This window comes from Amblyomma maculatum, chromosome 5, assembly GCF_055883805.1.
Source record: "Amblyomma maculatum isolate TAMU_Amacu chromosome 5, ASM5588380v1, whole genome shotgun sequence".
Lineage (NCBI taxonomy): Eukaryota > Metazoa > Arthropoda > Arachnida > Ixodida > Ixodidae > Amblyomma > Amblyomma maculatum.
The window spans coordinates 134,961,022-134,979,053 of NC_139348.1; the positions used below are offsets into that span (position 1 = coordinate 134,961,022).

General features: G+C 43.9%; 3 protein-coding genes across 4 annotated transcripts in view; 2 read left to right on the forward strand and 1 right to left on the reverse strand.

The window, feature by feature from the left end:
* The window catches only part of LOC146189636 (uncharacterized), an 18,271-nt gene extending 15,024 nt beyond the window's left edge, over positions 1-3,247 (forward strand). For both annotated transcript variants that reach the window (XM_084604398.1, XM_084604399.1), the window contains exon 8: positions 1,228-3,247. In XM_084604398.1, the coding sequence (XP_084460524.1) occupies positions 1,228-1,251 (24 nt within the window). In that variant the 3' untranslated portion in view covers positions 1,252-3,247. The remainder of the gene's footprint in view (positions 1-1,227) is intronic.
* Positions 3,062-14,567, reverse strand: LOC146189637 (winged helix repair factor 1-like). Its single transcript, XM_084604400.1, has 5 exons — positions 14,056-14,567; positions 13,704-13,897; positions 9,572-9,701; positions 8,805-8,901; positions 3,062-4,343 (listed from the first exon to the last, which is right to left on the reverse strand). Exons 1-5 carry the CDS (start codon positions 14,147-14,149, stop codon positions 4,037-4,039), a joined length of 822 nt encoding a protein of 273 aa, XP_084460526.1. The 5' UTR covers positions 14,150-14,567; the 3' UTR covers positions 3,062-4,036.
* A 511-nt stretch (positions 14,568-15,078) lies between these two features.
* retm (real-time) overlaps positions 15,079-18,032 on the forward strand; it is a 48,446-nt gene continuing 45,492 nt past the window's right edge. The window contains exon 1 of the mRNA XM_084604401.1: positions 15,079-15,551. Coding sequence (XP_084460527.1) covers positions 15,489-15,551 — 63 coding nt within the window. The 5' untranslated portion in view covers positions 15,079-15,488. The remainder of the gene's footprint in view (positions 15,552-18,032) is intronic.

Consider the following 18,032-nt stretch of genomic DNA (forward strand, 5'->3'; position numbering starts at 1 on the left):
TGGTAATAAATACTGCTATTGTAGCCATGATCGCCTCATTGAGCCCCGACCCGCACTCAACGATAGTAGTTAACCGCCGCATGTAAAACAAAGAGGAAGCACATATTCCAGCATCACTTTAGCTTGAATGGATGTTCGCTTTAGATATCGACGTCATACCCAGCGCATGGACAGCTCCTCGGTGTATTTTGCCTTCCTTTCTGATATGTGTTAAGCTTAGTCCGTATAACGGCCACAGCAGCGAATATAATTTCCCAAAAACCAGATTTTAGAAAAAAATTGAACAGAACTTGACGAAATGCGCTTGTAAATGAAACAACAAAAATTTGAAAAATTTTTCGAGATATACAAAATGCAGAGCATTATATTGGTCATTCCATGCGAAAAAATAACAGTGCAGTATTGAATAGTGTTCTTGATGCATAATGAGCAATCAACGAGGGTCGCTGCAGAGCGCCATGCTGAAACGATTGCCTGGTTCCCTTCTCGGGCAGAACGCCACTCCCTGTTTTGCGGGAGGCAAGATATTGTGTCCAAATGATGTTGATACCCTGGGAATGAGATAACACCAAGAACACAAACAAAACATCCAAAGCGGTCCCAGATTCATGCAAAACAGGCCAACAAAGTGGCCGCCGATGTTCCGGGCTGGTTTCCATCGTCAGCGAGGTCGGAACTGAATCCTGACGATAGTTGGCAGCATCTTCAGAGTCGCTTCTGCTTGAGTTGTTGATTAAACTGATCGTAGATAGTGCGTAGTCGTCAGATTTACGACGTTTCGAAGTGCGCATCGTCAACGCGGATGCTGCCATTCTCGCATGTGACTGAGACGCTGCCGCGTGTTCGGAGTGCGCTAAAAAATAGCCACTTCGCGGGAAAAATGTATATAGCATCAAAATCAAAACTTCAGTTACCAGACTACACACTAGATATTATAGCGTGTTCGTGAGAGACGCGCAAGAGTTCAAAATTGGCGCGTGAAAACATCGTCAGGGCACTAACAATGCTCAGTGGACGTGGAGGGACCTAGTTTTCATCACAAATGTATCATTCGAGGCGTTCATTAGAAAAAAATTACTGATTCAAATAATTTCCGGCAGTTTGATAATTAAAGTTTTCAGATAATTTGAATTCCTTTTCCTGGTCATGTCGTCCCACCATCTTGCACGAGATTATGGTGTTTCACATGCATGCCTTGTAATAATTGCAGGATGTCTTTCATTTCAGCGGCCGGAAGGCACAGAGGACTAGTGACATTAGCCGGCACATGGAAGAACTGCTGCACATTGAAGGCAAGTCCTGGGATGCTCTTACCATCGAAATTTCAGCCGTTTAAAGGAATATAGTGTGTTTGGGGCAAGTGGCCAGTTTTTTGTGGTAAAAAGTCACAATTAAGAGAGCGGCGCCAGTGAACATGCTTTTCGCAGTGGCTGTCGAGATCCAAGATGCGCAATCTCTCCAGGAAAAAGAAATGCTGTGGAGAGGGCTCATTTTAAGCATGTGTTATGAAATGTCACTTTTATGAACACATCCCACACTTGGAGAATTGAAAATTATTCCACGTTTGATTGGTAAGTGGCTAGGGCCTTTGGTGGACCGTTGAATGCATTTTGAACTTATTTGCTGATGCTTTTTGCGGTTCTCTTTACCCAGATCATGGCAATTTATAAGAAACGTTCTGGAGTGCAGGCCGTGAGAAAACACCATGACTCATGAGAAAGTTCACTGCAACTGTTTTTTCAATTTTTTTCCCCCTTTGATGCAGTTACCAAAATGAACTACAACAGCTTAGTCTAGATTCTATGGACCACGCAATTGCAGTCGCTTTCGTCTGAAGGCTGTGCATCCTTCAGTGCAAAGCACAATTCTCTCAGCGTACCATTTGTGATGAGCAATTGGAAATTGGCAGGCATACGTCATGCGCAGTCTGATCACCCAACTGATGAGCGCCTGTCAGTCGTTCAGTGGCTTTGGCATTGAGCAACCGATCTCAAGGACATGGAATCAAATCGTGGCCACCGCAGTCACACCTTGATGGAGGAAAGATGCAGTAACACCTATAAAGAACCGCGGGTGGCCTAACACACCCGATTTGAGGTGTGGCCATGATGAGAGGAGAGGCAGCAGGACATAAAATTGGTGCGAATTCAGTTCTGTTGAAAAATCTTCGAGGTCACCAGGAAATGAGTGCCGCCAATGGTTGGTGGCTATTGCAGCTCGACTGCATGCACAGGTACGGACAGAACCATGACATGCCTTCGAACAAACTTAACGGCACGCATGGTGGTTTGTGGATTTTCGGGAAAGATGGTAGTAGTAGTACCCGCAAAATAATGTCTTACGTCACTGATTCAGTTCCATTTTTTGTGCCCTGCCAATGGCTGCAAACCAGTATGGGGCAGTCCCTTCGAAAAATTGCTTTTGATGCACCGCCATGCCTTTTGGATACTTACTTTAGTAGTGTGGAAGGACTATATAGGCACCTAATTTTAGCTCCACGTTTTCCTCTGTCAAATGATGCACGAAATATTAGAATACATTCGATTTGCCGCTTAGTACTCTCCTGCAACAGCTAAGCATTTTATAAACTACTTCTCGACACTGTTTGTTTCATAAACTGAATGATGGCTGTGAGTGAAGTTGTGTTTAGGTTACATCAGGCACCAAAGAAACTGCAGAATTCGTAATGTGTAGTTTAAATAGCATACCAGTAGTTGCACTGATTTTTCCATGCCTAGCATGACCTGATGAAACCAGAACGGCACAAGAAAGTATTCAGTTACGGATTATTTTGCAATCAAAGGTACATACTATGGTTTAATATCTGATGCATCACTTTAGAGAAGAAAAAGCATGGAAGCAAAAATTTGGTGTAACATAGTTGTTCTTGTGTGGTAATTTTTTTTTTTTCTGTATAAATGTAGGCACAACTCACCACCCGCCTACTACAGCTGGATGAGCCCCAAGACGCCTTTGTGATGCAGCAAAGTGTCAGACCTAGCCCCAGTCTAAGCAGTGAGCCCAGGCCTGCCTTCACTGGCCCAGCAAAACCAGACAGAAGTGATCTTGTTCCTTTATTAAATGCAACACCAACAATGCTGCAAGTTCATCTCCTTGAAAAAAAACACAGTGCTGCCACTTGCTGACTTTAGCTGGAAGAGCATAGCTCAGTGGCTGCAGTGCAAGTAAAGCTGGACACATACCCAGGCACAGTACAAGTTAATTTTTCTATTTCTCCTAAAAATAACACAGCTTGGCTCGCTTGTTGTGCGTGAAAGTGCTTGCCCAAATTCATGGACTTACACAAATAACAAAAGGAATAAGCAAATTACACGGTAACACAGCCTGCTCACTTGTTGTGCGTGAAAGTGCTTGCCCAAATTCATGGACTTACACAAATAACAAAAGGAATAAGCAAATTACACGGGTAGGAGCAACAAACTGAACATTTGAAACCTTTTCTTCCATCCTTCACTGCAGGAGTGGAAAAACAAACATGAAATATAGGTTCAATCTCACCGAAAGCAAGCAACTTCACAAAGGTAGTGGTCACGGTCACCGCGCACCACTGCAGTTGGTATGGAACCAAGCTTAACAATTAAGGACCACCTGTTGGACCCACTTGATTTCCCCAAAGCCTTCCAATGCAGACGATGCCATCTGGTACAGGAGTTCGGAATTGGGAAAATCTCGTCACAGCTTTCACCATGAGCTTTTATAAAGCTGGTTATAGCAGTGTCCGTGTGTGCTGGCAGCTTACTTTTGCTGACATGCTAGCAAGACCTCACCTGCCAGCAAAATATTGGTCTGAGTAGATTAATGCCCGAAAGGATAGGCCTCCACATACACACTGAAGAAATACTCTCATTCCTAGCTTACCTGTGAGACTGTTGCACAAACACCCTTCAACATGCACACCCAACATGTGCTTACTCTTTCCGCACCCATCTCAACTGCACACTGTCGTATGCGTGGACATCTTGTCCCGCCGGATGGTTCTGTACACACACACACACACATCGGTCAATCTCTCACTTCACTCTCTCAGCCTGAGCACGTCACCGGCTGTCGTCTTGACGCATGCCACAAGGTTCGCTCCTACCGCGTCGTACACGAAGTAACCAATGCCCAATTTCGTCCCTCGGGGTAGCCGCAGGCTTTCCAGCTCGGCTCGCGAGAGCTCCTGGTGCTTGGATCTTCGCAGCACTTGCAAGAGGGCCACGCGACCGCGGTCAAGCGTCCTCAAGAAACAGAGCGCACCGGGAACACCAAGCCACCAGCGGCGGCCACCGCCGTTGGCGCACATTCCCTGAGGCACCAGGAGCCCCAGGTGTTCCAGCTCGCTAAGCACATGCATGGGCAACAAGATAGTTAGCTATAGGTTTTATGGAGCACAAGCAACTCTGGTTATGATGCACCAAACACAACTAGAGTAGGGCACACTTTTGGCTACCTCCCACACTGCAAAAGGCATCTTGAACAATCGCTCCACTGTGACAGTGGTGGAGCCACATGCCTGTACAGATGCCTAGAGCCACTTGAAGGGCGTTTAACAAAGCGCGCATTCGAATTGGCCAATAAGTTTGATACCAGACATTGCCGTTTATGAAAAGGTAACTTGAAAACAGTACTGTAACAAAGTACTACAATAGGCAGGGTCCTAACCTCTCCCTAATTTCATTCCTCAAGATGAAAGAAAACCAGTACCAAGCATTTTACCCAGTTTCATGAAGAAATTCTCTAAGCTCCTGACAAAAAGAAGATGCATTGGTATTGCATCTTTTACATGCAATACCTACATGGCCGTCAAAAATACATGCTCCTCAAATATTTTGTACATGAACATTTTAGTTACAAAAACCTGTTCCCCTCTTGAAAAAACGATTTTGAGGGCTGTACTGTAGTGCAACACATCTGTAGAAGTTGTCTTTGTGAATATTCAAGTCGAATGTAGAACAACTGCTTGGAACAATTATTTTTAAAATTGCTCCGCGCAGCCGATTAAGGGAACACGTCAATGCACATTCTTAGCTGTCCCTGGTGCATTGATGTAAAGCCCCATTACAGGATGCATCAGGTAGGCTGGAACCTGATTTCCTCATTGTTTTCTTGCATGGAAAAATTGACACTCATATTTAGTTGCATGTTTTCTTCTCTGTAATGATGCATAAAACATTGACGATGCTTTTTCCTTTTCAGCAAATCATGCCTGTGACATAGCAGAAGCAAAGCACTAGAAGCATGATGCTGGTGAATTGTAGTGAATTACAACTATGTATATACTGTGTATACACGAAACATGTACACATACTATGGATATACGATGTACAGTCTTTGTCAAAAGTGTACGGCCAAAGGACTTTTGTTCGAAGCCCAGTAACGAGGCTCGTAAAGCAACTCTAGCATTCGAAATCTCGTAGACAAATCTTGCCATCACTCTCCTCTATACTCCGTTTCATACATCAAGTGCAACACTACCAAAGCTACAGCTCTTGTTTGCGCTCTCCGCATCCGCGATAAAAAATAGTGCCTGCTCTTGACGAGAGAAAATAATAGTTGCTTTGTCTGCAAGCTTAATACATTTTACATTTGCCATTAACTTCATAAAAAGCACCTTTTTTGGGGAAAAAAGGTCGGATTTGGCTAATTTGTATGTTTTTTTTATGTCGTTTTTGTTCGTGCCGCGTTTTGCTGCCCCGCGCCACCAGATGGCGCTGGCTATGCCCTCCGCGCTGCGCATCTCTTTTTGAGAAAATGGTTCTTTGGTGCGCATTTTTCTATAAGATCCGCTTTGTGAAAATGTCTAAGCATGCGAAGCATGTTATTGCAAACGTGTATGCTCGGAATAGAGCCCGTTTCGGCAGGAACCACTCGCCTACAGAACGAGCGCGTAGTGATACGCCTCCTGTTTTTTTTCTTGCGGACTACTTGCGTAACTTTCGCTGTGTTGCACCTGATGTATGAAACGGAGTATAGCTTACATTCATATTCCAGTATTGTTCCCATTGCTTAGAAGCCAACTTCTTGGACTGTATACTTTTGACAAAGACTGTACATGCTATGTATATACAATGTATATATGCAAATTATACAGCAGGTTTTTCTGCGTCGCCTCACCTAAGCACTTCATAACCTTTTAAGAATAGAACTTTTTCAAAAAACAATACCACAGTTTTTTTTTTTTTATGGATGACATTGAACAAACACCGAGTAAAGTTGGGGAAAAAGGCGGAGAAAATAGGGCCAGTATTTTAATGATAGCATCATAAAGAACAGCGATCATTTCTAGCAAGAGCGATAATTTCTGATAATACCCCACCAGCATCAGTAATAAACTCTCCACCTGCGAGTTGATTTCTCGTCCTCTGCTTTGCACTGTGTTTCTCTTATGTACCAACTTGCCCAACTCTCTTGCCTTTATTTTAAATTAAGGACCACGTCAATAAAAATAAAAAATTGGCCCTTTACAGACGAGTGCCAATAGGGATATAAAATTGCACAGCCAAAGGTGCCAGCATAGTGTAGTACATATTTAGCAGTGAAAAGTTGAAAACTGATTGACACTGGTCGGTAATAAAGTCATTTTGGAGCAGCCTTGGAGCAATAAAATGAGTTTTGGAGCGATCAAATTATGCCTTAAGCCTAGAAACAACGGCGATTTTCGCTTCCTCGCTTGAATAGCAGCAAATGGAATGCTTGCTTCTACACTGCATAATCGAAGATCATTTGACTAAAGAATTTTCACTATTTTGTAAGACTCAAAGGTACAGTTTACCACCTTGATGCGCTCAAGCATTTTCACTACTTAAAGTTCACATCAATGAACAGTACATTTCCACTTCTATCTTGTGCATATTATTTCTGGTCCTACGTCAGTGCTGATAAGTTTCTGAGCACTGGTCAGTAATGCCTTCAGGGAGGATAGATGGCACTGAACTGTAGCTTTTTTCCTCCTCTAGATTCATTACTTCACGGCCTTCTGCCAGTGACTGCTCACACTTGAGCTATGCTGGGACCTTAGTTTCAACACGCCGGCAACGGGCCTAGTATGGCTTTCCAACATTAGTGATTGGCACCTAAGCGCCGTCACCCCCATAACAGTTCCAAGTATGCTTTTGCCTGGCATAGGCGTGACAGGTGCGATGGTGAAGCACCTACTCGTTTTCACAGCATAACCATTGGAAACAACTCGTGTAGTTCTTTGCAGCTGGACAAGTTTCCTAATGGCTCGTAGTAGGCGGTATCTGCTTCACTTGCTGCTCTCATTTCCCTCACCACCGGTGATTCAAAAGGCTGGGAGAAGGTGCTATATTAATTGCCTCCAATTGCAAAACCGTTCCTCACTAAATTTGATGGCAAAACATTGAGGCAGCCGAATAGAGCTGTTGTGGAGCAGGATGGAGCAAATGGAGCAACATTTCCTCCCTTGACTGGCTGATTGAACCTCTGCGCTCCACAGTAGGCACCTGCCAGGTTGTTCCCATGGCCACTACCTTTTAGATAGCATTCCTCTGTCTGCGCCAAAACCTCCTTTGTCCCTGATAGCCACATTCTAGGTTCTTACGCAGCAGCTACCTTTCAGCTTCTTTACTACAGGCTTATATTTAATTACTATTTGAACTTGTCAATTCAACTGACCAACTCAATTCATTATCCAATTGAGTCTTATGGTTGATGTTATAGATTCCAGAGTAGAATGCAGGGCTATCAGGCTACACCGATACTACAGCAGCTTTGTCGTGGTCATGCAGAAAAACAAACAGTGAAAGTGTGTTAGTGTACACTGTGTGAAACCGTGAAAACTGAAATGAATGCTATCTCCACAAGAAGGAAGCGTAAGCAATTTTGCAATGCTTCTTAATCTCACTCTCTAGGGGATGGCAGCACCTCCAACTCGGCATGTACCCCCAAGTACGGCACAAAATTACAAATGCAAGTTCGGTGCTGTTCGCGTAACGCAAAAATCCTAAAGAGATTGAACGTCGCAGCTATCGTTCGGTTGCTGAAACCAGAACTGAAGCAGCAGCAAGAAGAAATTTAAAAGACAACACGAAGCAAAAGTTTGGTGTTTGTAATTTCCACTAAACAGTGGCTGAGGTAAGGCATGCACACCATTACGTCTCAACTAATGGGGTTTCCTCAACACTGTCCTCGATACAGTTCGGTGCAGCATGTCGCTCGTGACTGGCAAGTGCACGCAAAGAACGCCTAGCAACGGCAACTGTCGTGAAACTGGATCAACAGCAACAAGCGAATACCCTTTCCTCACATTTTACACAAAAATATAGGACAGCATGGGATAGCATTCCAGTTGCAAGAAATGTTTCTGGTTTCTTCCTTTTAGGTGGATGTCTGAGTGGGGACCCTTCAAACCAAGGTTCCTCTGCATCAATAGATTATGATAGAAAAACAACTAAAACCACTCTAACCAGAAACAGAGCTATTATAAGCCTCCCTAAAACAGGGTTTCACCATCACTACCTGTTTTTGCAAGAAAGCGGCGCGTGAGCGTGGGCACTGCATTATGGGCATGGATCCCACAGACTAAGCTACACCGGCACTTATTTTGAAATAGCGGCATTCAGAGCGTAGACATAGAAAAATGAGTTCGAATCAAGCAGTGTGAAAATTTGTACGCTCAATTCTGTTTAGCCATATCTTTTTTTTTGCTGACAGAAAGAAACATTGGCATGACTGGAAAGAGCAGGACAACAATATTTTTTCCCCTTGGAAAAATTATTCCATGATGTTGCCCTCAGTGTCTGTCCAGTGACTAAGTCATAAGCACATTGAATTCGACTCACCTGATGTCGGAGTCACTCAAGCCGTGCTCAAAGGCCAGGGAAGAATGGCTGTAGCTGGCATTCCAACAGCGTAGTACGACTCGTTCCAGGAGTTTTTCTGTTGGCAAAGTATGAACAGCGGGCCTTAATCAACCACAGCTTTATTTACTTGTTTACCTAGACATGCTGTCAAATCCACGCGATGTTTTGCCACAAAGAGCACTCGGCAGCAAACACAGAAAATACCAAGATGAAATTAACGACAGCAGCATTACGAAATGTTCAATACAGAATGCAGATGCCAGAAAACGAAAAGCAATACGAAGTGAATACACTAAGACACACACAGGAGCCAAAATTACACGGCATCAGCATTACGAAATGGCCAACACAGTATGCAGATGCCAGGAAACGAAAAGTAATACAAAGTGAATACAGTAAGACAAATGCAGGAGCCGTTGCCCATTCAAATTGCAATAAAAACTGCCAGATTGACAGCACAATGATTGTGTCCAAAAATAAAAGCGCAACTTTTTTCTGCCTGTGCATGCAATGCCATCAGGGAAGTAAAAACTTGTGGCATATGGCTTGCCATATCCATGACAATGCTAAACATGGCATGCGTACTCTTTCTCACACAGTTACCTTATCTAGAGCCAACAGCGAATGTAAACAGTCTGCCATGCAGACCAGGTGCTATGTGCATCTGTGAGATCACAGTGGCACACATTTCAATCAACAGAGTAATGACACTGGTCACACACAATGGTGAGAGCGAGGGTACTTGCCTACTGCTGAAATGTGACCACTTCTCTGGTGGACGTACATGCCATAGTCTTCAGTGAAAAGCACCGCAGCGTCTGTTTCGTGTGGTCCTAGCTGAAAGACCCGCACCTCGCCACGCTCCGTCATCTCTGTCTGCAGTTACAAAAAAAAATATGTTGAGTTACCTAAGCGCAGCATATTTCAACGGCCAGATTGTACGAAAGAACAAGCTGCCGCTGAGCTAAAGGTATGGTCTGGCACGATTACACTAGCTTTTATACCTCCAGGGTAAGCAGCTCAACATGGTAATATAAATGCAATGTGGGCTCGTTGCACTGGATGAGAGGTTATGGTGGAGCAATTACCAACAGATTTAATGCAACGCTAATCCTCTCTGTGGCACCCCACCATGGTGGTGCAGTGATTAGGACGCTCAACTACTGTGCCCAATGATACGGGATCGCATCCCAGCCGCAGCGGCCGCTTTTCGATGGAGGTGAAAAACAGAGAGCCTGTGTGCTTTGTGATGTCAGTGCACGTTAACCCCGGGTGGTACAAATTTCCAGAGCCCCTTCCAGAGCCCTTTAAATTATCAATGAGATTTCTATTTCCAAAACAAATTCTTTGTAGCTGGGCTGAAATGTTCTGTAGCAATAGAAGCATTCATTGAAATCAGTGTTTGTAATTTCATTGATGCATTCACTCTGGAATACAAAGCTCTAAAATTAGGCTTATGTGGAAGTGCTGCGTTTACAGTGAGTTCCTTAATTAAGTGAACTATACTCTTCTGGGATCCTGAATGCCGTAAAAATTACTCCTAAATTTACCTTTTTAGGCTACTTCAAAGCAAGGAGCCTAAATACTCCTCAAAGGAGTATTTAATAGCGCTATAAGAAATTCTTTGTAGCGTGAGCTGCACCTTTTATCCACAGGTTGCATCAAATTCTGCAGTGCAACTTCAGTGCTACCATTTCCACTCAACGCATAACCTAACGCTAATAAAGCGGCATCATTAGTGCCACCATTAAAATACCAGCTTACGCCTGTGGCTTTGATCCTATTGCACTGCCACATCAATCAACAACAACCCATCCACAAGAAAGATGTCCAATCAAACATCCCATTTACAGATTTCTTTTGCATCGTTGCCAGCACACAAATGAGGATAGTCGTAATAAGGAAGTAATTACAGTCCACCCAAGTACAACCGTAGGACTGCACCAGCTTCTTACTTTTTTAATCAATTCACCATCTAACTCTCTTTACAAAGTGCGTGTGTTGTAAAAGCGCATGCACAGATTACAAGTGGAGTACTACCTCAGAGTTTCCTTTCTGGGGCTTAGAATTTTCAGTCGATGGAGGAATACGAGCGCAGACCTGAGAATATTCGCCATTATGTGCTGTGGACATAATTTCCGACTGAACATGTACGCATGTGTCAGGGCCCAATGACTGCCCAGATATTACTTCATCCTCTGTTAATATTATGACTTTCAAAGAATGACTATATGCATGTTGCTATATGCACTGTCCTCAATTATCGTAGCAATGAAAATCATGGATTATTCAGTGAATTTGTATTTATTTGTACTGGTATTTGTGATATTTTTGTTGTTGATCATAACACAGTAACCAGTGAAAAGGATGAGTAGGAGTATATGCCTAGAGGAATATTTAAAATGTTGTGCACTAATCTAAAACCGTGCAGCACAAGCACGGTAGGAGGGCAGGCTCCCTTAAGTGTAGACGCGTGAAAATGACCATGTAATATCACAGCAGGTGCTGATGAATGCACGTGTGGTTGTCATGCTTTGTAGCCCACATAATAAAACAGGAAAGCACTAAGCAACAAAAAAAAAAAAAAAAAAAAGACTTCCAGTCAGCTTTTGGATGCTTGATGATTTCTGTCTGCATCTGCTCATGGCTTTTGTCGCTTCCCGAGCACTGGTGAACACTTGGGGAATGTGACAACCCTTCTTTTGCAACTGCTGATGCCAGCGTGTAACAACACTCGTGACATTGCCTGTACGCTCAGCAGAGGGGAATTTCTTCTAAATATTTTTGCTCTGTGCCTACAGTGTTCACCTAAGGAATGAATGATAGCTTAAGTTCTACAATACGGTGACGACATTGGCTCTGCTATATTTTGGATGTTCAAACTTTAATGGGACTGTAATCACCCTATATACATACACAACAGCCCCGTATACATGGACTCAATATTATTGGGTAGAGTCAGCGTAGGGTAGCGTAATTCTGTCTCCTCAACGGTAGGGTCCCGCAACTTCTTTCTCCTCACTGCTTGCCTCTGAGCGGGTTAAACGGCGATGTTACCAAGAGATGTGTGTGAACGCAACCTAAAGGTAACATACACTCACCGAAGGCAGAAAATGGTTACGATGAAGGTAATTGAGTAGTGTCAAGCATTGTCATGCTGTCACTTCATGGCTCGGTTCACGGCTGGTTTTGCGGCTATTAAGAATTAAAAACATCAGATAATGTGACCTAAAGAGGAACACACCCCAGGCTAGATCTTAGTAGCCTAATTTAACGTTGCGATTTAAAAATAAATCATAAAAAAGTTACACAATTAAAAAAAAAATGGAAAAAAAAGTTGCACTTACAGGATTCAAACCGATGTTTTATTCGCTTAGTAGGCAGGTAAGTAGTGTCAATCCATTCCGCCCCAGAAGGAACGAGTGGGGCTTGCTTTAAATGCGCTTTTCTTCATTTTTACAATGATCCCGCTATCTGTCGCCAGGTGACGCTGCTCAGAGGACCCTACCGTTGAGAGAACTGAATCACGCCATAGGGTAAGCAAGGTAACCCTGTTGGTGTCTACATATAAACTCTCTTCTAGCAAGTAGGTATAGAAGCGTTGCCTAGAGTCACGAATTGCACTAATTATGCAAGCTTCCTGTTTGTGTTTGATTTTGTTGTCTTTTACTATAAAGAGGTTCTTATTTTTTTGTTGATGAGGGCTAGAAAGAATTCAATTTTGCTGTTGCTACTAGCTGCAACGGAAGCTTTTTGATCCCAGGGTTCATTACTAGACTCCCTGACTCGACAATGTCTGCATGCTTCTAGACAAGAGGGTCAAGAGAGTAACCTATTCTCTGCATTTTACTTGACAAGAAAACTTGACCTGACTCTGTCGAGGCCATGTATATAGGGTTAATGGTGCAATCAAGCGTTGAGCAGCACCAGGATTAGGAGCAGCACTATCATCCAGATTCGATGACTGAAGTAGTGTGGCAAGGCTGTTTTTTTTTCTTGGGCTAGTTGGTGGAGTTTGCTCGTGTTGGCGAAGCCTGAGGTGCAAAAAGGACAGGGATGTGAGAGAGACAGGACGAAGAGCTAACTTGCAAATTAATTTTATTCGGAGCACAGAAGCATATATACAGAAGAAAGCACTTCACAAAGGAAAAGTAAGTTTAGACTGATCACACGCTCACGAACGTGCAAAGTCTCATTTTATTTTTCCTTTTTGGAGCGTTTTCTTTTGTATATATGCTAAGCATGCGATGAGACTCGTCTAATTTTTTCCTTTGTGAAGCGCTTTCTTCTGTATATATGTTATCTCCACCACCTCCACAAAGATATTACGTGAAGACTCTATTTACAAGACGGCTGCAACTGGCATAGCAGCGAGTAGCACCATGGAAAACAGTCCCACTTCGTCATCTGCCTTTCCCTTCCGCAAGGCAAGGGAGGGAAACACTTCACCTTCGTCTTTTTACAACAATATGCTTCCGTGCTCCGAACAAAATTCAGTTGAAAGTTAGCGCTTTGTCCTGTGTCTCCATCACGTCCCTGTCCTTTTTTCGCCTGAAGCTTCGCCAAGATGAGTGAAGCAGTGTGGCCAACTAGAATGAAGGCTGTGGAAAGGGTCAATGGCAATGTCTGCAGAATAGCGCAAAATCTTCTACACTACGTGTGATACAAGCAAACATTTCAACTAAACGTTGCAGCCTTCTCCCCTTGCCCATCTACACGCATCACATCAATTCATGCCACCGCATGGCAATGCTACAGGGCTTAAAAATTTAACATATACGGTTAGGTTGGCGTACGCGCATTGCACAGAGGCCAAGATTCGATGGTCTCGGGCTTAATAGGCCACGCACATGAGCACCATGTCCCCGCTGCACTTACTAAAGCTTTGTCGACCTCTGTTCGGTTGGGGACCATGGCATAGAGCTGGTGCCTCATGGCGATAGCAGGAAAGCCGGCCTGGAACTTGTCCGAGGGGAATATGGAGCGCAGCATCTGCAGCGCGGACTTGGTTTCGCCGGCAATGCGGTGGTGGCTTCGCGACAGGTCACCGCCGTGCAGCCTGAGTACCGCATCTGCACATTTTCACGCGCTGAGCATTTCGCAGCGAGCACGGTACGACGACCACGGTGGGTGTCAAAGAGCGCAGAATGCACGCGTTAGCAACAGCGGCCATCTAGAGCCCACCAGCGCGGCACAAGCAGCGCAATTGCGTCGTAGTGATGGTGCCTACCTTGGCAGCTTGAGACTTTCGAGTGTGCAGTCGAAAACGGCTCGACCGGGCAACAGAGCCGTTTCCTGGCCCGCATGAGGCGTTTGTGGCTCATCGGGAACACTGAAAGCGTTTTTCACAGCGCGAACGCCAACGGGCTGGTCGGTCGCTCTTTGTGTAGCGGCGTGTAATATGCGCTGCCGTCGCAATGGCTGGACAGATTCGATTTCCAACAAACGAGGAAAACAACAAAAAAGGGATTTGGCTCCACCAAACCTGCTCGAAATTTCACGTCAGGCTTTCACTTCAACGTACCAATCACAATTTTCCAAAATATCATAGAAATTTTGAAAAACGTTCGAGCATCGCCAACGCAGAGCGCAGTGTACCGGCGGATGTGAGAGGCTAATGATAATAATAATAATAATAATAATAAAAAAAGACGCTATTTTCGTATTTTGAACGGCAGTTTATGCAGACGACAAACCAAGCCGAGAGAGGAAGTCGAAAATTTTGGAGTCTAGCACGCATCAAATCAAACGGCTATCCGAGAGCCGTGTTGCGTTTCTTTTCACTCGTGCCACCTCGAAGCCTCGAATACGTTACAGTTGCGAAACGCTCCTTTACACCATGATACGATCATACCATCCTTGAAAGGCTTGAAACGCTTGAAAGGACACACTATTCAGCTCAAAAGCTCAAATTAATAGGTAGCAGTAGCAAATTAATAGGTGGCCTCCGCAAATAAATATAAAAAAAAAATGTCTTTCTGTCTAGCCTCTATACTTTCTGTATCTGCAAACTTCATCACCATAAAAGAGAGCAAAGCAAAGCAGCGACTGGAAGCAGTGAAAGACATAAAAGAGAGTGTACAGCCGCTAAACACAAAATAATCTCAAAGTTTGCAAAAACACTTTATTTATGCATGTTTTGATGAAAATAATACGCAATTTCAAGCATTTTATATAAGAAATATTTAGTTTTTCCAGTGGTGCAGATTTTGGTCATAAATGGCGCTTCGGTCGCTCAGATGTGCATGCTTGCTTTATTTTGCTCTTTCGATCTTGGCGCTGTTTGATGTCTTCTGCTTATTAGATGTATTAGATGGGAGAAAGTCGCGCCAGTGGTCGGTTCTTGCTGCAGCCGTCTCGAGTAAGCTCAGCGCTTGTGCATGGACGTGGACACTGCAGCTGGCTCCGTGAAATGGTGTGTGTCCGGCGTTCAACGTCGTCCATAGTTTCAAGAGCCGGTGTGAAGGCGCGCCGCTATGACCGGCCGACCGTCGCCAGTGGCGCCGTTTAGGACTACGCCGACAGCGGCAGCCTGTCGACCTCTCTGCGCGACCACCAGCGTACTCCAATGACGCCACGGATTTGACGCCCGATCTGGCCTGATCCGTTAGGTCTCCCCGTGTTAGATTCATTTACCCAAGTCGACGTCCTCCTCAGACAACGATGGTGCAGAAGTACCAGTCACCCGTCAGGGTCTACAAATACCCGTTCGAGCTCGTGATGGCGGTGAGTGTTGATTCTTTTGTTTCTGGTTTCCACCCTGGAAGCGCCGCCGCCGCTCAGGTGGTCGCAGTGGCGTATCGTCGCTAACGAGATTACTGAGCAGGTCCCTGAGCCCGTTCGCCTTGGGGGCAGCAGCTTGTTCAACCGGGACGTGTTACTGTATGTAAAGCGGAACTTTGTGCGCGCATCGCGTTCCGTTATAAAACCCAGTTGCCACTGATTCATACCGACAAAACTTTGGGGTTCGGTCTGCTCTAGACAGCGAGGGGGCCAGCGAGTGAAATCAGTCATCGTGTAACCGGACCGCCTCCGGTCATGGCCTTTTGTTTCCTGCCTCAGGCCTGGTTTCTGCTTGCCCATTTTTTTTTTTTTTTTCGCTCCTTTCGAAACTGGTCGATTGCTTTCTTTCACCTGCTGCCCGCATTGTTACGATCTTTGCCCGCGTGTGCGCCTTCTTTCGCTTCAGGAGCGCGCAGCTTGGTGGATTGAGACGTGTCTCTTGTAACAAAATCTCGCATCAGTCTCGAGAGAGAGAGAACGGCGATTACTGCTTACCAGCTGTTGGCGTTTTGCTCCCTACTGTCACGCGTTGTTTCCGCGGAGTGTGACATTTAACTTGTCAGCCGCAAGTTAGCACTTGGAGCGCGCGCGCGTCTGCTACGTAAAGTTTGTTGCGATCCGTTGCGACGTGTTCGCTGGTATCCGTGACGTTTCAGTCGGCATCATTCGGCAGCGTTAATTGTGACTACTTCTTATCCCTCATATTTCATCGCTGCGAGCACTGCTGGCGGTAGAAAACGAGCGGCGGAGATGCTGGCTGAATGCTAGACTTCTTTTTTTTTTTTTTGCCAATGTACCAAACGACTGAGCTTGCCATTTAACTGAAGCATAGTTTGTCTGTCGACTGTTTTTATTGGGCGCATGTATGCTATGGTATCTATAGTGATATCACGTAGCATACGAGTGTTACTGCATTCCGCCTACATCGAACTGCAGCCGCTACGCTGCCACAATGATTTCAGAATAAAGTGAAGCCTCAAGTAGCACCGAAACGTAAAATGTTATTTATTTGTTTGAATCAAACGTTTATACAATGTTCTTAGTGTCATTTTTTTTTTTTTTTGTAACGTTGCTGAAACATTATGCACACACGTGGTTTTAATGTTATTCTAACATACATACATTTATATAACAATAACTTAAAACAATGTTAAAATAACAACTTTGAGAGACCGAACTCCGCAGTTATATTACGCGCATGCACGCTAGCAGCTTCATCAACTTCGCATGAAGAATGCTAGAGGAGCAACCACAGCGCAGTACAACATAGTGCACAATATATATATATAAAGCATATCGCACTCAAGCACTCACCTGATGCTGTAACCCGGGCTGATCCTTATATATGCTACCTATGAGCAGTGCCCTCAAGTGTGTTAGTGGTGAATTGTGCAGTTTTTAATATGTATAATCTCTAGCTGCCATGGTGTCAAGAGGTTTAACTGCAAAGTTCTGTTAGTTAAAGTCTATCATTACTGCTAAAAAAATCCGAGAAAAAGCCTTCAAACAGCGGTAAATTAGGTACTTGAAGGGGTCATGTTGATCTTGAATGTATTTTTAACGTTGTATTAACGTTTTCATAACGTTGTAAGTTAGTGCTTCATAAATATTACCCAAACATACATATAATGTTAATGAAGAGTTTTGTCTTGACTTCCATTTAGCATGGTTACTGTTTTGGCATTGGGCATGACTTTTTGTATTCGTACAAGCTTCATGCTTTATGTATTTCCATGTTACAGCTGCGCTTGTCTTTAGTGTCAATTTTCAGTTTTATACGGAACATTACATATATGTTTTGAACATACACACATTATTTGCTAAGTTTAAATGTGTCATATACAGGTATTTTATTGGTAAAATTAATATTAAGTTATAACATAAATGTTGTGTAAACGTTTAGAAGTTACCAGATAACATTAAATGTTACATTTTAACGTTAGAATAACATTACTATATAAATAACGTTATTTCAACATACATAGCAAACAAATAACGTTATTACAACGTTCTGTGCCACCTGGGGTAGAGTAAGTGGACTGTAATGCAAGGCGGTCTAGACATGTTGTTATAACGCCGTTACCTTTTATTTTGAAGCGTTACGCACAACCTTCATTTCTGGCGCAGTGCAATTTTGAATTGATTCTCTCTCTCTCTCTCGTTCTTTTTTTTTTTTTTTTTGTCGGTTGGACAATAAAAGTGATTCAGCGAAGTTACATACGAGTCGATTCGAGGGGTGTAAGTAGCCTATATAATACCAACCCGAGAATACGGTAACTCATCTCCAGTTCTGTGAACAGTTCAGCGATTAAAGAACGTTTGACCAGCGGACAAAATAAATGTCCGGAAATGGATAAATGTCCTTCGTTAAAATATTTCGAGTTGTGGCGACTCTTCGTGTTGGCGCCCCGTGTGTTGAGGCGA

What these genes read in the sequence shown, in the direction of transcription:
- LOC146189637 (XM_084604400.1), bottom strand. Translation starts at nt 14,149, where the DNA reads ATGAGCCACAAACGCCTCATGCGGGCCAGGAAACGGCTCTGTTGCCCG. An exon ending in CAGAGGTCGACAAAGCTTTA is followed by an intron (nt 9,702 to 13,703) that starts GTAAGTGCAGCG and finishes TTGTAACTGCAG; the next exon opens with ACAGAGATGACGGAGCGTGG. An exon ending in TGGTCACATTTCAGCAGTAG is followed by an intron (nt 8,902 to 9,571) that starts GCAAGTACCCTC and finishes CTTTGCCAACAG; the next exon opens with AAAAACTCCTGGAACGAGTC.